The following is a 26,416-nucleotide window of genomic DNA, read 5'->3' as shown; positions in this document are numbered from 1 at the left end:
CCCCGTCGAAGCTAGAGCAAGTACCTGGAACGGGCATGCTCTGGGGCTCAAAGGAGCGGGCGCGGTCCCCTCCCGGAGGCGCCGAGTGCTTCTCTACCCACCCGCAGCTGTAGCTTCTCTTTCCCAAGAGCTAGAGGGAGGAGAGGAGGCGGAGGGGAGGGGGAAAGTAAGGAGCCGAGGGGCGGCAGCAGCCGAACCGGAACCACTAGCACTGACCCCTCCCACGGCCAGGAGCCCTCGGAGTACCCCGACGCTCCTGATAGGACAAACCTAGAGCAGGCACGGAGAAATTGACACCACCACTTCCGGGTCATCCCCGCGGCAGCCCCTCCTTAGCAACAGCGTGGGGTTGCTAAGCGGAAGTGCCTCCAAAGCACCCACCCACCCTCATATCTTTTGGGACTACCAGGTGGTAGGCTGTGAGAGTTCTGCTCTGCTTTGGTAACACCCTCTTACCTTCTACTCAAGAATTTAGTTCGAGGAAATGCCTCGCTGCCAGAGGCAGTAAGCCCATGCCGCTTTTCCCTTCAGCCATTCTGGGTCATCAGCCCCCACCAACTGCATACACCAGCTCCCTTCTGCTCTGAGCCCCAGGCTAAGTGGCTCCTCTTAAAGCTCTTCTTACTGGCCCCTTGCGGGAGTTACTTTCTGGAGATTTAACAAGCATCTCCCTCTTGTGGATTTCCCTTGTGTTTCAGCTGGATTTTTAAAATCTTCAATGTGAAAGCTTTTTGATAGACTTCGTTCTCCTGTGATAGCTCCTGAAGCCAAATGGTGAGCAAGTTTTGTCTTCACCTTATTTTTTTTTTTTTAAAGATTGGGCGTGTTTGTTTATGGTCTAGAAACAACCTTGCTAAATTAAAGGGGAGGGGAGAGAATGGATGTAAATCCTCAAAAGAGCAAAGCAAAAGGCCAAAGGAACCCCATAATCAAGTTTGGTAATGAGAAACTTATCTAATCCTCCACTCCTAATAAACGTTCATACCTGCACTGTGGGCAAGAAACATTTCAATAAGACATCTCATTTATTCTATATTAGGGTAGTTTGGGGTTTAAAAGTAATCCTTTTTATAAAAATGACTATCAGGCACGGTGGCACACTCCTGTAATCCCAGAGGCTCAGGAGTCTGAGTCAGGAGGATCGCGAGTTCTAAGCCAGGCTTAGCAAAAGCGAGGTGCTACGCAACTCAGTGAGATCCTGTCTCTAAATGAAGTACAAAATAGGGCTGGGGATGTGGCTCAGTGGTCAAGTGCCCCTGAGCTAAATCTCCGGTCCCCCCACCCCTAAGAAAAACCCCTCATCATTATAGTAATTAAATATTCAGAGAAAATGAGTAAAAATCTTGTCTTTCCTATCTTGAATAGGTCTGCTTAGATGCAGTACAGCAAGAGGGTAACTTCTAAATTTTTCTCTTCATTAGCATACACTTGCAATTGCAGTCTTCAGTTTTGTGGGTCATGATAACCTCAATCACGGATATTGTATTGTTGTCCACCTGAGCTAGGACGGACAGGAAATAGCTTTGGTAACTTGGAAGAAATTCCAGGTCTATTGGGTTCCGGAATGCATGAGACAGTGTTAAATTGATTTACCTAGGCAGTCAATTCAGCAAAGCCAGTTAGGAAATTACTTCAGACTCTAATGTCTCAGTACATCTAAAACATTCCCACTCCTGCCATCTACATATGCACATTTGAGAACTCACACACCCTACTTCAAAGCATATCCAGTAATTAATTGTTCTTTAAAAACCTGGTTGAAGCTGTTGTAGTGGTGCATGCCTGGGAGGAGAATGGCAAATTCAAAGCCAGCCTGAGCAATTTAGTGAGACCCTGTGTGTGTGTGTGTGTATATATATATATACACACACACATATTGATCATATATATGTACACACATATACATATATGTATATATACACACACACATATGTACATATGTGTAGTGTGTGTGTATTCCCAATTCAATAACATTCCGTTTAACATCCACTTCTAAAAGACAAAGCAAAAAATATAATATACAATCTACAATCATCAGGTATCAGTTTGGAAGTTGATAAAATCAGATTTTGCATTTGGAAGGAATAAAATTGAAACATTTGGTCAGGCATTAATTCAGGAAGCACACAAATGGATGTGTATTGTGAAAATAAGTAGTCTTTTATTTCAAATTTCAGAAAACATGCCTGTTAAAACATGGTTAATTTTGAAAATTGACAGCTTGTCAGTATGCAAAAAGTGTGCTAGGAAAGCAAGAACATCAATTAACAAGTAGTATTATACCCACTTCTTCAGTTAATCTTGAGAAATGCAGTGAATGCTCTAAGGACTTTAGACATAGCTGTTGGTTTATGGCATGATTTGCCTGTCATATTTTATTGATTTCCAACTTTAAAAGTATAAATGCAAAGGGTAATATTTTATGATACTGAATCAAATATCCAAGAAAAATTCCTCCCTATTAATGTGGCTTATCGAATCTTTTTTCCTTATTCTATGCTAGAATTTTGTCTTTTTGTTGTTTTAACTGTCCTTAACTTTTTCCACATCCATCCAAATTTATTCAAGAGGGCATTTTTGGCCCCCTTTCCGAAAAATGACAGAAACTAAATTTAATTAATACTGATTTTTTTTTCATGTGCAAAACTCTAACTCTGCTTTTTTAAAGCAAATAAAGGGAATAAAAACATAGCATAATTTCAATGCCCAAATGTCAGTATAAATGGCATCAGTACAAAGATGTAAACAAATCTCAAATACAGGACATTAGTAATTGGAACATCATGCACTGATTTAATGTTAGCAAGAACAAGAACCTTTATAACAGGTAAAAGAACCAACATAGTGCATTAAAATTGAATATTAACCTAAGTAACCGTAATTTTACAAATTCTCCAATTTCATAACTTGCTTTTGAATAAACATTAGCCTCATTTTTTAAATCGAATGCCTATTCATCAAAGCTTACTGAACAAACATATCTATGCAAATTTATACCCTAAAATACCAGAGTAAACAGGAGACATTATTCAAAGATGAATAAGTTCTATTCTTTTTCATCATCTGTGTGGTCAGGTTGCAAAGGACATACTCTGTAGAAAGAACAGAGAACTTTAGTAGTTACCTAAGTATCAATTCTTTTAAAAAATTAGAAAAAAAATTAGTAAAAAACATACAGAAATCAGGAACAGTAATTTTATTTATTTGTTTTTTAAGTCCTTTTTTTTAATTTGTAGGAATAATAATTAATAATGTAGTGGCTGTGGTCAAGTGCCAGAAATGAAAGAAAATTTAACTTTATTAATTGACAAATATGTATAAATTTCAAGTACTAGTGCAACACAATTTGTAGCAATTTCTTTGCCTCTTATTTTGCAGAATCAATATTTCCCATTTAGAATATGTTGCGATTTTTATTTACAGTGTCTCATTCCTAGAGCATCTTTTTTTTTAAGGTTAAGTAAATTGATAAATAGAATATAATCTATCAGTAAAAACTTCATGATAGATAGGTGCAGTGTTGCAATTGCATGATCCCAATTGCTTGGGGAGTAGAAGCAGGAAGTTCAGGAGTTTGTGGACAGCATTAGCAACTTAGCAAGACCCTGCCTCAAAATAAAAATATAAAGTGTGGGCTGGGCGGGGCGGGGGTTGTGGCTCGTTGGCAGAGCGCTAGCCTAGCATGTATGAGGCACTGGGTTTGATTCTCAGCACCACATAAAAATAAATAAAGGACCATCAACAACTAATAAAATATTTTTAAAAATATATAAAGTGTGGGGATATAGCTCAGTGGTAAAGCATGCTCCCTAGGTTCAATCCCCAGTATCGAAAGAAAAGAAAAAACCAAAACTTTGTAATAATCCTGGCCAATAACACATGCTTATTATCCCAGCTACTCAAAAGACTAAGGCAGTTCCAGGCCAGGACAACTTGGTGGGACCCTGTTCCAAAATAAATAAAAGGGTTGTAACCCAATAGTAGAGTTGTTGTGTTTGTTGTTGTTGTTGTTGTTATTTTGTTTTGTACCAGGGATTGAATGCAGGGATGCTTAACCACTGAGCCACATTCCCAGTCCCTTTTTTGTTTTTAATGAGGTAACTTTTTTTAAAATTTTATTTTATTCATTTATTTTTCTAATTATTTTTTAGTTTTTAGGTGGACACAATATCTTTACTTAATTTTTATGTGGTGCTGAGAATCGAACCCAGTGCCTCATGCATGCTAGGCAAGCCCCATCATTTATTTTTTATATGCGTTGAGGATTGAACCCAGGACCTCACATGTCCTAGGCAAGTGCTCTGCTACTGAGCCACAACCCCAGCCCCGTTTTTTATATTTTATTTAGAGACAGGGTCTCGCTGAGTTGCTTAGGCTGACTTTAAACTTGGAATCATCCTGCCTGCAGCCTCCCAAGCCATTGGGATTACAGGCATGCAGGGCACCCAGTTTAGTAGTAGACCTCTTGCCTAGCACGCGTGAAGGTCTGGGTTCAGTCCCCAATACCATTAAAAAAAAAAAAAAAGAAAGAAAAGTAATAATAAAAAGCAAAAAATTAAGCAGTTCATTTGAGCAGAGGAAACAGCAAATTTGTTAACTTATGGTTGTCATAGTTTTTAAAAAATAATTTACATTATCCCAAAGCCATTCATATTTACTCTTTTTATAAAGAAAAAGTCAATTAAGAATTTAATCATAAATCAAAAATTTTATTTTAGAGATGGAAAAGATTTGTGACACCTATTTAAAGATTTTAGTTTTCAAATTTGATCCAGTAAGCCTGAATGATCATAGAACTGGGTACCAAAAGAAGGAAGCTAAAATGAAGGTAACCAGACATTGTATAAGATTATCATTGCTTGTGTAGGGATGCATGCATATACCTCCAGTGACTCTGCAAAGTTCAAGACCAGCCTGAGCAATTTAGTGAGGCTGTAAGGAATTTAACAAGACCCTTCTCAAAAGAAAAATAAAGAGGGCTAGCGATGTAGTTCAGTGATAAGTGCCTGTGGGTTCAATTCCCAGTACAAAAAAAAAGATGATCATTGCTTCAAATCTCAGTAGGCTATGCTGGAATTTAAACCAAGTTAACTAATGAATGCTATTATGACCTAAACTTCCTTTTCATACAGTCTAATTTACTTAGGCATCATAGTTCTGTTCAAGATTTAAGCAGAAGCTGGGCATGGTGGCACACTCCTATAATCCCAAGGGTTTAGGAGGCTGAGGCAGGAGAATTTGAAATCAAAGCCAGCCTCAACAATTTAGCAAGGCCCTAAGCAATTTAGTGAGACTCTGTATCAAAATAAAATATAAAAAGGGCTGGAGATGTGACTTGATAGTTAAGTGCCCCTGGAACAAAAAAAAAAAAAAAAAAGATTTAAGCAGATATTCTCTTGATTCTGACTCTCTATGTGCAATAGATGGGAGTTTACCCTGCCTTTAGGAGAAAATAAGACCACAAGAGTAACCATATTTCAAAATATTACTTTGAAGGTTCATATTCCTTCTAATAAACTATTTCAATAAAGGAATAATTGTAACTATCTTAAAGTCAAATCTAAGAAAGGGGCCTAAAGAAAAAATGTAAACCTGTATTACTACATTTATGGCACAGATCTTATTATACCATGGATTAAAGTTGTTTGAGAATATATGTATAATTTCTTTCCATATGATGGAAAACTGAAATATAGGTTTATTCCTGTATTATAGCCAAAATTGGCTGTCTTGCCAAATTATTTTATTTCCCTAATGTTAATTCAAACAATTCAAAAGGATTAAAGTATATTCTAGAGGTAATCTTGACTACTACACCTTGTTAATTTAGAATAAGAAAGAACAAGGAAAAATGATAGCAATGAGGAGAAACAAAAAGAGAGGATCATGAAAACAAACCTATTATTATTCGTGATTTTTTTTTTGTGGGTGGTGGTGCTAGGAATTGAACCCATGGCCTTAATGCATGCAAGGTAAGCACTCTACTGAGCTATATCCTAGCTGGAAAACAAACCTATTAAAAAGCTTGGTGGCTCATGCATATAATCCCAACTACTCAGGAGGTTGAGACAGGAGATATCCAAGTTCAAGGCCAGTCTCAGCAACTTAGTGAGGCCTTAAACAACTTAGGGAGTCCCTGTCTCAAAAAAAAAAAGGGTTTGGAATGTAGCTCAGTAATAAAGCACCCCTGGGTTCAATCTCTAGTACCAAAAAATTTTTAAAAAGTTTGATGGTTGATTTTTATTGAAATAAATTATGTGCTTGCTTCAGCCACACATATACTGAAATTGGAACAATGCAGAGAAGATTAACATGGCCCTACACAAATATGACATGCAAATTCAAAAGTAAAAAAATAAGCAATCATAATAGTGTTATTTTGTTTTGGGGGATATCAGGGATTGAGCCCAGGGGCAGTGAGCCACTAAACCACACCCCCAGCCCTACTTAGTATTTTATTTAGGGTCGGGGTCATACTGAGTTTAGGCGATCTCCATTGCTGAGGCTGGGTTTGTCACGGAGCCTGGCCCTAAGCCCTTCTTAAAACATTTTGAGAAGGGTCTCACTAAGTTGCTGAGGCTGGCCTCAATCTTACCTTCCTGCCTCAGCTTCCTGAGTAGCTGGGATTGCAGGTGTGCTCTTCTCTAGCAATCATTTTGTTCTCTTTCAGCCCTTTATTTTTATTTAGTTTGTATTCAATGTAAATCAATTCAAAACACAATGTACAATCCATACCAGATGTACAGTGTTAACTATGAAGCAAGAGCAAGTTTCGTTCACATATACCACAGGTTGAGATCTGTTGGATCTGGTAGATTCTAAAAACGGCTTAAAACTTTTTAAAACTGTTGTAGCCATAATGAATACTGGAACAGCTAAGGGTCAATGTATGACTGTGTGAACCAGATTTCATGCAGTGTCTGTTCCTAAAAAGTTATATACATTGAGGCAGTTGTAAAAGTTTTTCTTTCTAGAATCAAGTCCAGTTAAGGCTTAGAACTAAGTCTTAACTACAGAAAGTGTTCCAAATGTAGCTATTCTGATCTACAGAAGTTTTTTTAAAGTATTTACAGAAAGAACATTAAAAAAAAATTGTGAATTTAATGGGATTTCCAATCTTCATTTCCCAAATACACTATTTTTGTCTACTTCATGTTTGCCTCTTATTTTCAAGATTTATCAAATATGTCTTTGAGTCATAAATTTTCAATTATATGCAAATATAATTATTCAATATATGCAAAATAAAAAGTAATGTTGTAAGATGGGTTTAAGTCAGTATACTTCTATTCTTCTGAATGAAGTACGGTAGCTAATGAATGACACTTTTATTGAATGGTTACATGTGCTAAGAAATGCTTACCAATTATTTTAAGTATACATGCAACTCTTACTCATTCTTGGATTTGGAATAGATTCCAATCTATCCTTTCCCTGGCACATGTCAATTAATACAAAGAAAGTTAAATGCAATGTCAAGCAGGGATGTAGCTTAATGGTAGAGTGCTTGCTTAGCGTTCGCAAGGCCCTGGGTCCAATCTACAGCACCAAAATAAAAATAATAAATAAATAAGAATAAAAAATTAGGACTAAAACAAAACAAGAGAGGGGCTAGGGTTGTGGCTCAGTGGCAGAGTGCTTGCCTAGCATGCAGGAGGCCCTGGGTTCGATCCTCAGAACCACACAGAAATAAAATAAAGATATCATGTCCACCTAAAACTAAAAAATAATTATTGAAAAAAAAATAATTTCCATTAACACCTGATGGTTCTTTCCAACATACATATAAGTCATGAAATCTTTTTATATTGCCTAGTTATTTTACAGCCTTCTAGATTTAGTGAGCCAAAATGAAAACTGAATTTCCATTCCACAGGTCATTCTTGTCTTAGAGCAAAGTAACATAATTCTCTTCAAGGTAGTTTTTAAAGTCCATATTTCTTAAGCCACATTAAAAAAAAAAAACTGTTAAGTAATTTTTGATGTTGACTTTCTCCTTAGTCTTGTACATGAAACTCCAGCAGATTTAATATTGGCATTCTCTATTTAGTTAAATCCTTCAGATGATCTTCAAACCATCCCAGTTTGGACTCTCAAGATTTTCTGTGTTGATAAAATGAGTGGAATTAGCAGACATGATGAACACCTGTTGTTGTTGTTTTTCCTACCAAGACAGACTTCCAGATGCCATTTGGATTGAGATTTAAAAATATGAGTTGGAGAACTGTAGATTTTTCTTAGTCTATTCTCTCAATAGTAGAGATGTAGAAGGGTAAGTAAGACCACGAGAAGACTGGCTATAGTCTTTATAGCGCTGGAGCTGGTTGCGGTGGTGGGCTTTGTGGTTTCATAATAGGTAGCACCTGGTGTGCTAGTTAAAGGAACAAATGAATTAATCTGCATGGGTAGGAGCAGTACCAGAAGCAGCAGCCCCAGACTGAGCCTGGCCACCATCCTCTTACCCTTGTGTGTCCAACTTGCTGCTTTTGTAGGCTGGAGGGTCTCTGAATTCCTCACTGGTGTGGAAGTAGCAAACCACGCCTTATATTCAAATGGCATCACAATGACAGTGACAAGATGCCACACCTTTCCTTACCCAGTCAAATACTTTGTTTTTGAAAGTTTTAAAACATTTAAAAATTGTTGCCTGGACCCCATTATTAACATTATTAAAAATTGAAAAATACAGGTTTCAATTTTTTTTTCCAAGTAGCATTATCTTTTTTCTGGTTATTAAAAGTGACTTGTTGGCCTGGGGTTGTGGCTCAGCAGTAGAGTACTTGCCTAGCACATGCAAGGCTCTGAGTTCAATCCTGAGTACCACATAAAAATAAATAAAGGTATTGTATCCAACTACAGTTAAAAAACTATTTAAAAAAAAAGTGACTTGTTTGTTGAAATTTGTTAGTATAAGAGGTTTTTATTCAGAGATCATTGTTACTAATATTTGTTATATTTTCATACAGTACAAATACATGGTTTAGATTTTACACAGTAAGGATTGTATCCAGAATTTTTTCTTAACATTTATCGTGAGCATTTTCCTGTCATTAAAAGCATAGTTTAATTAGCTTTTTAAAAAGTTTGCAGTGGGTTGGGGATATAGCTCAGTTGGTTGAGTGCTTACCTTTCATGGATAAGGCCCTGGGTTCAATCCCCAGCACCACACACACAAAAAAAAGTTTGCAAGCTAGTTGTTTGTGGTAGCTCTTAATCCTAGCTATCTAAGAGGCTGAAGCAGAAGGACATCAATTTTGAGGCCAGCCTTGGCAATACAGTGAGACTCTTTTTTTTTTTTTTTTTAAAGAGAGAGAGAGAGAGAGAGAGAGAGAGAATTTTTTAATATTTATTTTTTAGTTTTTGGTGGACATGACATCTTTGTTTGTATGTGGTGCTGAGGATCGAACCCGGGCCGCACGCATGCCAGGCGAGTGCGATACCGCTTGAGCCACATCCCCACCCCCTACAGTGAGACTCTTATCTCAAAAAAAACAACAAAAAAAAAGTTTGCACATTGAACTCTATATATGTATAATTTTATCCCTGTTTTGTTTTGAAATATTCTTAAGTACTTGTAGAGAAATTGTCAAGATAATATACCATAGTATCTGCCTTGGTTGTTTCTATATGGATATTTCTATATTTTTCAACTTTTTTACATTTTATATTTCTTGGGGAAGTTGAACTAGTATTTTGTTTTGTTTTGTTTTGATGCTGGAGTTTGAACCCGGGACCTTGTGTATGCTAAACACAGGCTCTACCACTGAAGTATATTGTCAGCCCCAAACTGGTAGTTCAGGAGGCTAAACAGAATTCAAGCTAAATAAACCAACATGGAAACTGCCTTTCAAAAAAAGTCTAAAGAAAAAGGTGAAAATTAAAGAATAAAGAGTATAAGTTCACAGTTAATGCAGCACTTACCTGCATGGGTACAGATTCTCTTTGGAATAAGAAAAATAATACTTTTGATGATGTTTAAAATTTTGGAGTGATTTATATTAAGGAAATAGTACAAGTTTAAAAAAAAAAAACTTTAGTTTTTATATTTAGCTTGAAGAGAAACTTTAAAGTTATTCAATATCTCATTCATCCTTTATTTTCAAGAGTATATTTTCTTTATATTCCAGAATATAAAAACTTACTTTCTCTTTGCTTTTCCTAAGCCACTGCTTCCTGGCTCTTCAGGAATCCGATTCTCCTTTTCAGAATCTTTAGGGGACAGCCTAAAGAATTCTCCAATTCCTTTCTGCCACTTGGGAGTTGGACGTACACAAACTGGATTTCCTCCTGCATACTTATTTTCAGCTGTAAAATATAAACAGAACTAAATAAGAACTAGGAATCCAACCACCATTCATTAAAAAAACTTAATTCTTTCTTTCACTTCAAATTCTCAAAGGTATAAGGGATATTACATCCATCTTAAAAGACTAGAAAATGTGACACAGGAAAGCTATAATCAGACAATAAACTCAGTTTGATAGTTTGATCCTAGGAAAAAAAATCAGTAATAACAATTTTTAAAGCTGGAAAATCTTTTTCATATTTGTCCATGAGCAGAGCTATCAAACAGTATTATGTACTGTCATACAATATTTGATACAGTTTTTCCTAACATAAGGTATCACCCTATAGAATAAATCACCAGAATTTTATTTAATAAGATCATTTAGGCTGGGCACAGTGGCCCATGCCTATAATCTTAGTTCAGAGGCTGAGGTAAAAGGATCACAAGTTCAAAGCCAGCTTCAGCAACTTAGCTTGACTCTGTCTTGAAATAAAAATAAAAAAGTGCTGAAAATGTAGCTCATTGGTAGATCAACCCTGAGTTCAATTCCCAGTACCAAAAGAGGAAAAAAAAATAAGGGCATTACCAATTTCAAACACTTACTGGAAGTAAAGATAGAGATATGTTAAACATTATAAAAGGTGCATTTGTTCAAAGCATTCATTAAGGGCGTACATTCAGTTGGCTCTGGTGATTCAGCAGTGTTCCAAACAATGGAATGTGGCCCTAATGGGATTTATTCTAGTGGTACAGGTTGTAAGATAGTCTCAAAAAATTCATCTTCTTTCAAATGTTTTGACTACTATTCCCTTTTTTAAAAAGATTTTTTTAGTTGTTGATGGACCTGTATTTTTATATATTTATATGCGGTGCTGAGAATCGAACCCAGTGCCTCACACATGCTAGGCAAGTGCTCTACCACTCAGCTACACCCCAGCCCTACTATTGCCTTTTATCTGAAGAGACTGAAATAATAAATATTTTCTAAGAAAGTGTTTGGAATAGGAGGAAATTTGAGTTGACTGAAAAATCTATGAAGTCTTCAACAGTGCTGTCCTTTCTGTTTGTAACTAAATCTTGTGGAATTAATCTTCCTGCCTGTTCAACTTTCTACTGAAAGGGAAGAGGCACCAGATGGCAGGGCATTTTCTCATCCTCTCCACATGCAGGAGGAGCAGTGTGAAGCTATTTCCCTCGCCTTGTTACACTCCTACTCAAACAAAAGCAGTATCAGGAGCTGCAAAGTTAGAAAACACACACAAACACCACACTCAAAAAAAGACAGAGGAGGGGATGGGAGTGAGGGATAGAGGAAGAAAGGAAGGAAAGCAAAAGCAAAGGCAGAAAAAGTATTTATACTAAGAAGACAATGTAAGCCTGACTAAGGGGCACACACCTCTATTCCCAGTGAACTGGGAGGCTGAGGCAAGAGGATGGCAAGTCAAGGCCAACCTGGGCAACTTAGCCAGACACTGTCTCAAAATTTAAAAAAAAAGAAGAAGAAGAAGAAGACAATGTAGTTAGCATAGTCAATCATTATCCTAAATCTAGTGAAGAGGTACTTAAATAGTTTCTAAAAGAAAAAGCCAACTGTCAATAATAAACACTAAACAACAACAACAACAAAAATAGGTTTGAAGATAAATCTGGGTCCCCATCTCAAGGCTTGAGATTCATTTCCATGAGACTTTTTTTCCCATACTCTAGCCCCCTAATAGGCCAAGGCCCCCTCAAAGGATAGGGAAGAAAGGCCTGAGAATCTCTAATAAAATTCCAAAGTGGGCCAGGGCTGTAGTGCCAAACCTGATCCTCTTTTAGGAGGCGTCCTCTTACTCAAGGAGCTTGCAGCAGGGCGCTTCTTACCTTTCCTTGATGAAAGCGATGTAGAATTAGTAGCAGAGGTGGAGGAACCAAGGATCTTTCTTGGGGCTCGAGAAGCCACCACTGCAAAGAGAGGCGAGGAGGGGAGCATTCAGAAAGGGGCAGGAAGGTTTTGATACCTCGTCTCGCCACATTCTCACCACAATCCCGGACCCTAGCAGCTTTAGGAGGACAGCCCAGGGATCCAGAACAGCAGGATGGCCTTCCCTTGTCCCTCCAGCCGCTTCCTCAAGGTAAAGGGGACTGGTGGCTGCTTCCTGGCTGGCTGGAGTTTGGGTGTGCCGGGCCCAGGGGAGCCAGGGCATCTCGCCACCCAGGAAAAACCCCTCTCCACCCCTTGCTGTCCACTATGGCGCTGGATCCCTTCACCTTTTCTGTAGGTGCCTGGGACGCTGTCTGCTTTAGTTCGCACCATGTTCAAACGGGAAGAGACAAGAAAAACGTCCGGGCCGATGAGGTTCACAAGACAAGGACCTAAAAAAAAAAAAAAAAAAAAAAAACCTCTCCCGCCACCGTTTATATTAATGTCTTTCCCGCGCTCCACAAGACTCTCGCGAGCTGTTGGTTCCCCATTGGTTCTGTTCTTTAACCCCAAACCAATCGCTGGAGTCCAGGGGTGACATCGGCGAGGCTTAATGCAGTGCTGGCTAGTCCATCAACTCGCAGGGGCTTGTGATTCGCACCAGCGCCAGGTGGGCGGTGCCCGGACACTTTCCCGGGTTACTTGATGTGTTATTGCTAAGATTCTGAAGTAGGTAAATAGGCCTGTTTATAGAAACGAAATAAAACAGCAATGACAGAAAATTACATTTCTTCAAAAAAATACATAGGGTTAAATACACAATGATTGACTTCTGGAAACGAAACCTAAAATTAAGCGGATTTTTGGACACAAATCAAAATAAGAATTTTTGAGAGCTTTCAAACCGCAGGCATGATTTATCTATATCATTCATGTCAAAACAATTCTATGGGATTGGGAAAAGGAAACTAATATAATTTTTGACAGTCTTTTGGTTTTAGGATCATGTGAAATTAAAAAAAAAAACACTGTGTGAATTGTATATACATACACACACGAAGAGAAATAATAAAATGCCTTTCTGAAAAAAAATCTGCCAAATGTGTTAAAGGCTAGATAGAATAGGGAAGTAATAATTTTTCTCTATCCCTATGTTTATCTTCTAATTACAAAACCCTCAGAAAATGATTTTCACTCTGAATACCTGTGCATAAAAAGTAGGATCAAATGAATGTGATGTGGGGTATATTCTGTTAATTGTTCATTTGAAAGGCAACTCTGGAGAGTGTGAGCACAGCACTAATTTGTTCCAAAGAATTATGTTTGAGGTTTTTTGTTTTGTTTTGTTTTTGCAATGTTGAGGATCAAACCCAGGTCCTCTCACATCTAGGGAAATGTTTTAGCACTAGGCTACATTCCAGGATAATGGACACGCTGGAATTAAAAAAAAAAAAAAAAGGCTACTCACTACTTTAACAGCCATACTGCATTATAGAATTAGAGGAGTTAAACAACAGATTAAATTAACATTCTAACAGATTAAATTAACTTTATAATAGTAGGAAATGTATTCACAATTAATTACCTGAGTTTTATCTTAACCCTGGGGCCTAAGATTGCAGACACCTTTGTAATAGAAAAATCAAGAAGCCTCAGGGTATGCTCTGTTGTCATGAAGTTCCATCTCAATTCACTCTGGTAAAATGCCATTGTTTCCTTTTCAGTTAAAATTCTCTCTTCCCAGGGGTTAAGAAAGTTGAGGTGGGGAAGAGTCAGCAACTTAGCAACCTCAGCAACTTAGAGAGGCCCTATGCAACTTAATGAGACCCTGTCTCAAAATAAAATATAAAAAAGGGCTGGGGATGTGGCTCAGTTGTTAAGTGCCCATGGGTTCAATTCCCTGTACAAAAAAAAAAAAAACCCTTCTACAAAGGGCTGAATTGAATTCACATATCAAATTCCTACAAAGATTGGATCTGCCTACAGTCTTTTTTCCTATTCTACAGGCCAGTTAAATTGCTAGAAAGAATTTCAAATGTACCTTTTCCTGTAGAGGCTGTCTACATATTACTATTGCTATAGTTGTGTTTGTATGTCTTTTGGGGAGTGGGCATGGCTGGGAGTCAATCCTATATGCTAGGCAAGCACTCTTACCAATGAGTTACATCCCCTGCCCTATATGTCTTTTTAATACTATGACAATGAAGAATGCATATTAGAGAAAAAAAATAAAGTCATGCCTACTAAAATTATTTTTCTTTTATGTTTTTATTGGTACATTATGTACATAATGATGAAATGTGTTATATTGTGTGTATCTACAATATAATTTGACCAGTATCACTGCCTAGGATTTTCCCCCTCCATCCCCAGTACTAAAAATTCTAAGAGAAATATTTGCTTTGGAGAAGTACTTCTCCTTTACAATTCATGAAACAGAGAACTATGTGATGTGAAAAATATTGTTAAATGTGTGAATGCAATTTCTACTTAAATTTGTACCAAAGTATATCTTTGGTGTGCATGTTTATGTTAATGTGGGCTGGCAACAGAACCCAGAGCTGCTGGGCATGGTGGTGCAAGGCTGTAATCCCAGTGATTTGAGAGGCTGAGGCAGGATGATCACAAAGTTGAGACCATCTTCATCAATTTAGTGAGACCATCTTTCAAAATAAAAAATAAAAAGGGCTGAGGATGTGGCTTAATGGTTAATCACCTGGTATTCAGTCCTCAGTACCAATAAAAAAAAAAAAATGACCCTAGGGCCTTGTTAAGGAAACTTTCTACAACTGAGCTACACCCCCAATCCCAAAGAATATATTTAAGTTATATTAACTGGGTGTGCTTGCTTTGCTTAGGCAGAAATGTAATTGAATACAGGATAATGATTGTAAATGGTGTTATATGCACACATTACAACCTAGAAATTGTAATCATAAACATATGCTTTATGAAAAAAAATTATTCTTGAGGACCTGGTCATTTCATTATAACATATATGTGTTAAGTTCTTTTTTAAAAAATATTTTTAGTTGGACACCACACCTTTATTTTATTTATTTATTTTTATGTGATGCTGAGGATCAAACCCAGTGCCTCACATGTGCTAGGGAGGCACACTACTACTAAGTACAACTCCAGCCCTGATATGTTAAGTTCTATTGTGCTTTTTACGAATTTAAGTCATAGTCTGTCTTCCAGAAGTCAATATTTTAGGGGCTGGGGATGTGGCTCAAGCGGTAGAATGTTTTCCTAGCATGTGCAAAGCACTGGGTTCGAATTTTAGCACCACATATAAATAAATAAAATAAAGATCCACCGAGAACTAATTTTTTTTTAAAAGTGAAACAACATTCAATGTCTAAATAGGCTAATAGGAATTTTTTAAACTTGGGGTTTTTTGGGGGGAGGGGCGGTAGGGATTCAACCCAGAGTTACTTTAATAGTGACATCCCCAGTCCTTTTTATTTTTTTTAAGGCAGGGTCTCACTAAATTGGTTAGAGCTTCTTTAAACTGCTATCCTCCTGCCTCAGCTTCTCGAGTGGCTGGGGTTACACGCGTGCACCGCCGCACCCGGCAAGAATGAAAAATTTTAACCTATAAAGGTAACCAAAAAACAAACAAACAAACAAAAAATATCCGGGAATCATAAAAAATGCTTTCCAAAAAAGTTTGGCTAACATTTTCCCCAACCCATTGCCCTATCAGAGTGGGGAACTGCAAAGGACCCCCTAAGTCTGGTTATCTTGGGTTGAGAATTCATATGGAACATCTAAGACAAATTTCAATACCTGTTATGAATTTTCCCCTTTGAGCGTAATAAATTGTCTTGGCCCTAATGGAAAAGACCTAGTTCAACAAATTAAATAGAAATTGTAGGAGTGTGAATCTAGTTAATCAGACTACAGAGGGTATTCATAACAACTACCACCACCACAACAAAAATTAATATAGTACTAATAGCTTACGTGCGTTGTTTTTAAATGTTTTACGTAAAAACAGAAAGATTTAAAGGCTGTACTCTCAGCTTTCAGCGTATTGTGTTTTGTTTTTTTTTTCCCCTAAACTGTAGTTTTCATAGGTATTTCTATTGTCTTCTCGGCAGTGTTGCCTATGGCCTTCCTCGATTCTACCTCAAACAATGTCGAAAAGCACGCGCTGAGGGAGCTTGGGTATTCCCAAGGAATACAAGGAGGCGGGAACAAGCCTGAGGCAGTACAGGTGGGCGGGATCTGCGCTGGGGCGGTGCAACTGCGCCGGGCGGTGCAAGCTGGCGGAACCCGCGTGAGCGAGGTCGGGTTGCAAAGGGAACTAGTCCCGCGCAGGACGTGGGGCTTTTGTTGTCCAGCTGGTTCCGGCTGAGGAAGATGGCGGTAGCTGGGGCGGTGTCCCGGGAGCCGCTGGTGCTCTGGTGCACCCAGCAGTTGCGGAAAACTTTCGGCCTGGATGTCAGCGAGGAGATCGTGCAGTGAGACCAGTTCGGGTCCTAGGCGGGAAGGAGCTCTGGGATGTGCACTAGCAGAGAGAAAAGGAAAGCGGGGAGGAATGAAAAGTTGATGAGAGGGGGCTGGGGATGTGGCTCAAGTGGTAGCACGCTCGTCTGGCATGCGTGCGGAAATAAATATGTTTAAAAAAAAATTGATGAGAGACAAGAAATATAATAAAAGAGCTGCAATTAGTCTGTAGGGGCCGAATTTTGGTCTCCGCTTTTATAGTTTAGCTTCTGGAAAGGTTGTCAAGCTGTACGATATACGTTTTTTTCTTCTGAAAAACTGTAGTAATTAGCCCTATAAGATTGTCCAAGGATCTAGTTTCCTTATAGACTCTGAGAGAAGCAGCAAGTCAAATTGTCTTTAGAGATTCTTTATTTCGGTTTGCCCGGTCCGAGTTGTGTCAGGTCGGACCTGGAATTTAAACTGGGGTGATGTGGTACAGTGCAAGTAGTTCCTGACTCATATTCTATATTCAGCTATCATTTACCAATTTTGAAATCTTAAACAACTTAATTTCCTTCTCTGTACCTTGGTTTCTTCATCTATAAATGAATAATTAGTAGAGTTTATCTTTCGTGTTTAAAATTCTTTTGAAACACACATAGCAAACATGATTTAATATGTGCTTCCAATCGTTTAACGAACGTATGTTGCTTTATTACTACATACCAGTTGCTGGGGCAACAAAAACGATACAATTGGGTTGTGCTATCTTGATGAGTTTCTGAGATGGGTAAAGCAGAAGTTGGGAGAGTACTTTGAAGGATCTTCATTAAGATTTGAAACATTCGGAAAGGAAAGTACTAGGAGATTGATCAAGTTATGTGTATGTACGAATATGACATAATGAATCCCACTATTATGTATAATTATAGTGCACGAATAAAAAATAATAAATACTTTATTTATTTATTTTTTAATATTTATTTATTTATTTATTTATTTTAGTTTTCAGCAGGTACAACATCTTTGTTTGTATGTGGTGCTGAGGATCGAACCCGGGCCGCACGCATGCCAGGCGAGCGCGCTACCGCTTGAGCCACATCCCCAGCCCATAAATACTTTATTGATGAGTGGGAAAAATAAAGAAATAAAAAGTTTGCAACCTCGAAAGATTTACTGGAAAGGATCCCTTTTGCCTGAGAACTAAAGTATAGGTTTTACGTGCTCAGGTGGAGGGGAAAATGTCTGCAAAAATCGGACTTGATCAAGAACCTGAAAGTGTTTCTTAATTTGATTCCTGTTTACTGATGCTGAAACCTAAATTGTGATTCTAGGTTTGTAGGAAGTAAGGCAGTTTCACTTTGGGAGAAAACTGAAACTTGTTGGCAAGGAGAGTCAAGACAGCCCATTTTAAAGGATTTTGGTTTTTGAACACTTGAATAGACTACCAAAACCAAAAAAACCCAGACATATCACATGGTTTGGCTTAACTCTTGTGTGAATGCAAAATCAGGTTAAACAGTTTTCAAACATTCATTTTAATTTAGTGGAATGTTATCAAATTGAATAATAAGACTTGACAATATATGTACCAAAAAAGTGGTTTTTATTAACATTATTATGTGTGAATTCAAATTTACTGGGTTCATTATAGTCACTTAGTATCTTAAAAGATTGTGTCTATTTTTGATGAATCAACAACTTGGAATGGATTACAGATGATAAATGCAGACTTCTCAGTCTCAGAATCAAATTTTTGAGTATACACTATCAAGAAAATTCTGATCTCATAGATCCTGGTTTAACAGGTTTTTTTTGGCAGACTCAAGTTTTCCTCAAACTCATCCACACCACTGAAAGTGAAGTGATAAATTTCTATTTTAAAATTGAAATACTAAGGACTGGGGTATAAGCTCAGTGGTAGGGTTCTTGCCTAGCATATGCAAGGCCCTGGATTCAATCCCCATAACCGCCCCCCCCCCCCAAAAAAAAATGGAAACACTAAGTATGGAACACCTGCTTGCATTTTTTTATGTTTATTTTTTAGTTGTAGTTGGACACAACACCTTTATTTTATTTATTTTTATGTGGTGCTGAAGATTAAACCCAGGGTCTCGCATGTGCTAGGTGAGCGCTCCACCACTGAGCCACAACCCAAGCCCATCACCTGCTTGCATTTAAAAAAATTTTTTTTTCGTAGTTGTAGATGGACAGAATGCCTTTATTTATTTGTATGTGGTGCTAAGGATCAAACCCAGTGCTTCGCACATGCTAGGCAAGTGCTCTGTCACTGAGCTACAACCTCAGCCCCCACCTTCTTGCATTTTTTAATTTTATGTGTACATGTTAGACAAGTATTCCAAACTTCCAGTAATCACTGAAATTACATATAATGTACTAATATTTGAACCACAAAGTATTCACTAGTTGTTGCACAACAGGCTATTATTCCATGACTAAGGCATTTACTGTGTCTTGTCTAGCAGTAAATTAAGAATTATCAAGGTGTGGGGCTGAGGTTGTGGCTCAGTGGCAGAGCGCTTGCCTAGCATGTGTGAGGCACTGGGTTTGATTCTCAGTACACATAAAATAAATGAACAAAATAAAGGTCTATCAGCATCTTTTTTTAAAAAAAGAATTATCAAGGTGTAATACAGTAGTGTTCTAGCTTGCATAATTTTACATGAGTAATCTGAATTTTAAAAATAGCACAGAATTATTAAACTCCTAATCAGTCACATGTTTATAAGACATTAAGATGAGTTCAGAGTTAGCAAAATAAACTGTGTCACAATCTCCATGAGTTCATTTTTTTAGTTGACTGTTTTGATAATATTTGGTATATACCACATTTGGATGAGTGTTCTTTATCATACTTCATTAAACTGTTAAAATGACATTTAAAAAATATTTCCAGAACTGTTTTTACTTCCTTGGTGAAAATTTGGAATTCTAAGGTTAAATGATCCTTTAAGATTCCATATAGCTCTGAGCGTCTTGGCTACCAGTTAGTTTTTTGATGGAGACTGGTAAGCTTTGAGGAGAAGGTAGTTGAAATATGTAAGACCTAAAATGTCATTGTGTCTTTTTTTTTTAATCTGATGATCATTTTTTTTTTTTAGAGAGAGAGGGGGAGAGAGAGAGAGAGAGAGAGAGAGAGAGAGAGAGAATTTTAATATATTTTTTTTTTTAGTTTTCGGCGGTCACAACATCTTTGTTTGTATGTGGTGCTGAGAATCGAACCCGGGCCGCACGCATGCCAGGCGAGCTTGCTACCGCTTGAGCCACATCCCCAGCCCTGATGATCATTTTTTAAAAATATTTTTTTAGTTGTTGATGGACCTTTAATTTATTTGTATGTGGTGCTGAGAATCAAACACAGTGCCTCAGGCAAGTGCACTACTGCTGAGTTACAACCCCAGCCCTGATGATCATTTAAAAAAAAATTTTTTTTTTAGTTGTAGATGGACACAATATCCTTATTTTATTTATTTACTTTTATGTGGTGCTGAGGATCAAACCCAGTGTTTCATAAGTACAAGGCAAGTGCTCTACCACTGAGCTACAACCCCTCAGCCCCTGATGATCATAATATGTTCTCTTTTTTTTTTTTGGTATTGGGGATCAAGCCTAGGGGCGCTTAGCCACGAAGCCACATCTTCAGCCCTTTTTTTAGAGACAGGGTCCTTGCTAAGTTATTGAGGCTGGCCTTGGATTCATGATCCTCTTGCCTCAGCCTTCCTAGGCACTAGGATTACAGACATGTGCCATTGTGCCTGGACTCTAATATACTCTTAAGGAAGCCCAAAGGTATAGGTTTGTTCACCTGTAGCTCATAACTGCAGTTCCACCATGACACTATGAAAAGTATCTTGTCCATATGCTACCAATGATGGGACAATTTTGTGATTTTATTTTTTCACATTTAAAGGGTATAACATTATTATAATTTTCTTGTGTCTCACTAATGTGTCTGAATTACAAATGCTTTGAGAGTCTTTTTTTTTTTAAGTTGTAGGTGAGCACAGTACCTTTATTTTATTTATGTGGTGCTGAGGATCAAACCCAGTGCCTCACACATGCGAGACAAGCGCTCTATCACTGAGCCACAACCCCAGCCCCTGTTTTGAGGGTCTTGCATCTACATTTTTGCTGATATTGTATGGGGGATTAAACAACCCAGGGGCACTCTACCACTGAGCTACAACCCCTCAGCCCCTGATGATCATAATATGTTCTCTTTTTTTTTTTTGGTATTGGGGATCAAGCCTAGGGGCGCTTAGCCACGAAGCCACATCTTCAGCCCTTTTTTTAGAGACAGGGTCCTTGCTAAGTTNCAACCCAGGGGCACTCTACCTACTGAGCTATATTCCAGCCCTTTTTTTTTTTTTTTTTTTTTTTTTTGAGACAGGGTCTTACTAAGTTGCTGAGGCTGGCCTCAAACTTGGAATCCTCCTGTCTTGACCTCCTGAGTAGCTGGGATTATAGCCACACACCACCTGGCTTATATTTAAATTTATATTTTTTTATCACTTCTTCTTTTGTTAACAATAAGATATATTTACTGTAGATAACCAATAAAGATCAGAAAAGCATAAAGAAGGAAACAAAATTACCATAATGCCACAATCTAGAGAAAACCATTTTCTCTCTGTTAGTGTTTTTTCCTAAGCATATTATAATGCAATGTTATATAATATAATGCAAAATAATTTTTAAAAAATTATTCATTGTTACTGGGGAAAAGAAAATAAATTAAAACTGTATAGGGGCTGGGGTTTCAGCTCAGTGGTAGAGCACTTGCCTAGCATGTGTGTGGCACTGGGTTCAATCCTCAGCACCATATAAAGAAATAAAATAAAGTTATTGTGTCTACCCACAACTAAAAAAATATTTTTTAAAAAAACTGCATTTAACTTTACCACTCAAAGGTAATGATTTTGGTGTATAATGTTCTAGCCTTTTTCCTATACATAGGTTGGGGTATGTACACCTTTTATGGGAAGTGGGATCATATACTATTTTACTTATCGTTATTATAAGAGTTCTCAGGTTGATAATAAATTTTTTGTTAGTCAGAGATGGGCACAATACCTTTATTTTATTTATTTATTTATTTTTATGTGGTGCTGAGGATCAAGCCCAGTGCTTCACCCATGCTAGGCAGGTGCTCTACCGCTAAGCTATAAACCCAACCCCTTGATTATAATTTCTTATAAATTTTCACTTTTTAAATTTTTTGGCAGTGCTATAAATTGAACTCAGGACCTCACACATGCTAAGCAAGCACTCATCCACTGGGCTACACATCCCAGCCCTTTTTTAAAATTTTATTTTGAGGCAGGGTGTCTCTGTTGTCCAGGCTGGCCTCAAATTTGCAATCCTCTCTCAACCTCCTGAGTAGCTGGGATTACAGGCATGTACCACCCGACCCAGCTCATAAATTTTAGTTTTGGTGTTGGCAATAGATTACCTTTCGTAAAATCCAAAATCTTGAATTCACTTATCCTTTCCCCTATCAACTGGAATTTAGGTAGTTTCCGATTTTTTACTAATTTAAATAATGATGCAATTAGTTTTTTTGTGTAAAATTTTCTGTGTCTCTTATTTTACATATGGTCCTTTGAGTAAAATTATTAGATTATTTTAAAACACTTGAAATATATTGGCTGATTGATTTCTAGGAAAGTTGCATTATTTTATATTCCTAAACAATTAATAGCATTTCCTTAAAAAAGATCTGCTTGCCCGTGCAGTAGTGGCACCTGCCTGTAATCCCATCGGCTCTGGAGGCTGAGGCAGGAGGATCACAAGTTCAAAGCCAGCTTCAGCAACTTTGCAAGGCCCTAAAGCAATATAGCAAGCCTCAGTCTCTAAAGAAAATATTAAAAAAGGGTTGGGGATGTGGCTCAATGGTAAAGCACCCCTGGGTTTAATCCCTGGTATTAAAAAAAAAAAATCTATTTATTCTGATGTGACACTAATCTTGATTTATAAATTTTTAAGAATAATTTTTTAGTTGTAGATGGACACAATATCTTTATTTATTTATTTTTTATGTGGTGCTGAAGATAGAACCCAGTGCCTAAAACGTTCGAGGCAAGCACTCTACCACTGAGCTACAGCCCCAGCCCTTGACTTACAAGTGTTGAATTGGGGCTGGGATGTGGCTCAGTGGCAGAGTGCTTGACTCACACATACCAGGCCCTGGTTTTGATCCTCAGCACCACATAAAAATAAATAAATAAAATAAAGGTATAAAAAAATGTTGAATTAATAACTGGTTAGGGAAAAATAATGAGGTTATAGTATATAAGTCTATCTTCAGCAAATAATAGAAATTTAGATTTTGCAAATGTAGAGATTAAGTAGTGTGTATCATTTCCAAGGAAATGTAGAGGTGTAGCTATAGGAAGTATTCCTATGTTAAGGATAGCCCTGCAACACTTCACAGCACTGATTTGATTCTAAAAATACATCAAAATAGTAAATGGTTAAATACATATGAAGTTTAGATTATTAATTTCTTGAGATCAGGGTCTTTGTCCTAATCATATCCCTAGTATCTTGCATAGTATTAGTTCAAAGTAAAGTTTTTAATAGATTAATGAATAGTAGGGTTTGTTTTTATTTTGAGGTGCTAGGTATTGAACCCAGGGTTTTACTCATACTAGGCAAGCCCTCTACCACTGAGTTACATCTCTAACCCTAATGAATGGTTTTTACTACCTTGACCTCCGTTATAATTATTGAAAAGCATAATGTAGGTTATCCTTGTTTCATCAAATTTTATCTTTGCCTCCTGAGGTATGTTTTGTCGATTGAGAGTGCTGAAGAAATACGAGAATATGTGACGGACCTCCTCCAGGGAAATGAAGGCAAAAAAGGTCAATTCATAGAAAATCTTATAACCAAATGGCAAAAGAATGATCAGGAGTTGCTTTCTGATCCTTTGCAGCAATGTTTTAAAAAAGATGGTAAGTTAATGTAATTAGGTATAGGTTGAAATATTGTTCATAAATTAGCAGGTTTAAAAGTCTTAGTATTTTCAGCTACCTGTATTTCTTCACAGCTAATTAAAACATAATCATATGTCTCAAAATAAAAAGGGATGGGGATGTGTCTCAATTGTTAAGCATCCCTGAGTTTAATCATCCCTGGTACCAAACAGAAAAAATAAAGAAATGTTGACTGATTATAATTGTATAAATAACAGAGGTTTCTGTTTAATTCCCAAAAGGTGAACAACAAAGTAAATGACCTAAGTCATTATTACTTTATAATCATAAATATCACATTTTAAATTGTTAGTCAAGCCAGTAGTTAATATCATTGACTATAATCTTGAAAATGATGGTTTAGTTTAGTTCTGGATTGAAAGGAATTCTGCCTGACTTGATGTCTTGATTCTAAGCATCGCTTTCTTTTTATTACCTATTCAAGTTAACTAATACATGTGGGGTGAGGCCCTAGGTTCAAATGCCAGTACTGTGATTAAAAAAAAAGAAAAAGTTGTTAACTAATGATTCTTACTATTATCAATCTTTGTGTGATTGTGTGTTTATTCTTTAAAGAAAGTTTTGATATGCATAAATCAGGAGACCAGCTAAAGCGTGGTAGGCGGAAAGGAAGAAATAAACAGGAAGTTCCTGCATTTGCTGAACATGACACAACTATAGAGGTCAAAACACCTTTTGATTTGGCCAAGGTGAGTACTTATAGAATGAAGCTTTTTCTGCCTCTATGGAGAAGAAGTGACTAATATTTTTTAGAGAGTGAAGTGTAAAAATTGATCTGCAGTGGCAATTTTCAACAAATACATGAATTTAGATGATAATGATGACATATTGCTTTCTATATGGTAGGTTTTTTTGTTCGGTGGTTCTATGGATTGAATTTAATACATACTATCCAACTGATAGAAAATAATGACATGCTGCGGGTTTCAACTTCAACATTTTGTAGGTTAATGCTGAAAGAATGCACAATGCTTGCTATTATTAAAGGTATTCCTTTTGGCTGGGGTTGTGGCTTAGTGGTAGCTCACTTGCCTAGCATGTGTGAGACACTGGGTTCGATTCTCAGCACCACATAAAAATAAAATAAAGATATTGTGTCCACCTAAAACTAAAAAATAAACATTAAAAAAAATTATAAAAAGTAAAGTTAAAAAAACCTGAACTTTGTTTAAAAAAAAAAAAAAAAGGTGTTCCTTTCTTGAACCAGTCTTCTCTAATATTATTATTATCATCTAGCCTTCAAAACTTATTTCCTAGTCTCTCTTGGCTCTCACAATAACTCTTAAGGAAAACAAATGTTTATAATCAGGGAAATTTGATAAGCTAAATTTCCCCAAAGAAATAATAGTTAATTAAACTAAGATTGAAGTACTGAACTCAAAAATTTTGAGTGTGATTACCAAGAAAAAAACATAGGGCAGGCACAGTGGCACATTCCTATAATCCCAGGGATATAGGACACTAAGACACAGTGGCACATGCCTGTAATGCCAGGGATATAGGAAGCTAAGGCAGAGGATGATTGCACATTTGAGTCCCCCTCTTGGGCAATTTAGTAAGACCTTGTCTTAAAAATAAAAAATGAAAAGGATTGGAGACGTAGCTCAGTAGTAAAGTGCCCCTGAATTCAATCCCCATTACCACAAAAACAAACAAACGTAGGTGGGCTTAGAGTGTACCTCATTGATACAGCATTTGCTGAGCACATGCAAATTGGTGAGTTCAATCCCCAGTGCTGGGAGAGGGGATGAGGGAGAATTTAAAAGTGTTTGAAAAATAATTAATATTAAATTAAAGAGAAGTAATAGAAGAATGAAAGTTTTTTGTCAATAGGAATGAAATGAGCAAAGACTATCACAAACAGCCAGGTGTTGTGCCAATAATTTGGGAAGCTGAGCAAGAAGCTGAGTCGGGAGGATTGCAAGTTTGAGGCCAGCCTGGGCACCTTAGCAAGACCCTGTCTTAAAATAAAAAATAAAAAGAGTTGGTGATGGGGCTTGGTGGTTGAATGGCACTGGACTCACTCCCCAGTACCACAAAAACAAAGACCTTCAGAAGCAAAAGAAAAGCATAGATGATTAGTATAGAAAGGTGTTTAACTTTACTTATAATTAAGGTGACCAATTTGTCGTCTTTTTTCCTTGTTTGTTTGGGACTTTTTAAGTTTTAGCATTGAAACTCTCATGTCCTGGGACACTCCCTCCCCCAACTCCTAAGCAAACCAGGCTGTCTGATTATTCTACTAATAAATAATTACACATTAAAGCTGAGCACAGTAGCACGTGCCTGTAATTCCAGTTACTCAGAAGACTAAGCAGCAGGATTGAGAGTCCAAGGCTAGCTTAGGTAACTTAACAAGACCCTGTCTTAAAACAAAAAATAAAAAGGGTTGGGGGGAAGAAAAGGACAAAAGAAAAAAAAAAAAAAAAAGACTAGCTGGGGATATAGCTCAATGGTAGAGCACCCTGCGTTCAATCCCCAGTACCACCACCACCACAACAAATTACTCAGTGATAACGAAGTTGTATTAAGTTAGGAACATTCTGAACACTACTGGTAGCAATGTATATTGATTTAAACTGTCTAGGGACACTTTGGCAGCTTACGTCCAGAACTAGGCACAGTGGAACATGCCTGTAAGGGACTCCCAGCAGGCTGAGGTACCTGGAATGTGTTCAGTGATAGAGTGAACCTGGGTTCAATCCTGTACCAAAAATAAAACACAAACTGTGGAAATGTTCAGATACTTCTAACATATTTACATAACTC

General features: G+C 37.2%; 3 protein-coding genes and 1 non-coding gene across 13 annotated transcripts in view; 2 read left to right on the top strand and 2 right to left on the bottom strand.

Moving 5' to 3' along the window:
- The window catches only part of Csnk1g1 (casein kinase 1 gamma 1), a 142,357-nt gene extending 142,098 nt beyond the window's left edge, over nt 1-259 (bottom strand). The window contains exon 1 of the mRNA XM_048793300.1: nt 25-259. The gene's annotated coding sequence lies outside the window, so the exon portion shown is untranslated. The remainder of the gene's footprint in view (nt 1-24) is intronic.
- Nucleotides 260-407: 148 nt separating this feature from the next.
- The window catches only part of Trip4 (thyroid hormone receptor interactor 4), a 72,959-nt gene continuing 46,950 nt past the window's right edge, over nt 408-26,416 (top strand). For 4 of the 10 annotated variants that reach the window (XR_007343954.1, XR_001502962.2, XM_048793663.1 and 1 more), the window contains exons 1-3: nt 16,486-16,660; nt 23,436-23,605; nt 24,203-24,336. Coding sequence is in view for 8 of the 10 variants with exons in the window: in XM_048793663.1 (XP_048649620.1) it covers nt 16,560-16,660; nt 23,436-23,605; nt 24,203-24,336 (405 nt within the window). In the remaining 2 variants the exon portion in view is untranslated. The other 6 variants (XM_048793659.1, XM_048793660.1, XM_048793661.1 and 3 more) reach the window with 6 other exon arrangements.
- Pclaf (PCNA clamp associated factor) lies at nt 2,138-12,731 on the bottom strand. Its single transcript, XM_015480554.2, has 4 exons — nt 12,539-12,731; nt 12,152-12,232; nt 10,143-10,305; nt 2,138-3,092 (listed from the first exon to the last, which is right to left on the bottom strand). The coding sequence occupies exons 1-4, from the start codon at nt 12,582-12,584 to the stop codon at nt 3,047-3,049; spliced, it is 336 nt and encodes a 111-aa protein (XP_015336040.1). The 5' UTR covers nt 12,585-12,731; the 3' UTR covers nt 2,138-3,046.
- Nucleotides 6,256-6,363, top strand: LOC125613475. Its single transcript, XR_007344037.1, has one exon. It is a non-coding gene; the product is annotated as a U6 spliceosomal RNA (small nuclear RNA).

The sequence above is a fragment of the Marmota marmota genome, unplaced genomic scaffold, assembly GCF_001458135.2.
Source record: "Marmota marmota marmota unplaced genomic scaffold, marMar, whole genome shotgun sequence".
Taxonomy (NCBI): Eukaryota; Metazoa; Chordata; class Mammalia; order Rodentia; family Sciuridae; genus Marmota; species Marmota marmota.
This window is presented reverse-complemented; position numbering and strand designations above follow the sequence as displayed.

Bases quoted from the DNA above. Each gene is read 5' to 3' on its own strand.
- Pclaf (XM_015480554.2), bottom strand. From the start codon at position 12,584: ATGGTGCGAACTAAAGCAGACAGCGTCCCAGGCACCTACAGAAAAG. The intron at 12,233-12,538 runs GTGAAGGGATCC...CTCTCTTTGCAG, and splicing joins CCCAGGCACCTACAGAAAAG to TGGTGGCTTCTCGAGCCCCA. The intron at 3,093-10,142 runs GTAAGTTTTTAT...TTCTTTCTACAG, and splicing joins TTAGGAAAAGCAAAGAGAAA to AGTATGTCCTTTGCAACCTG.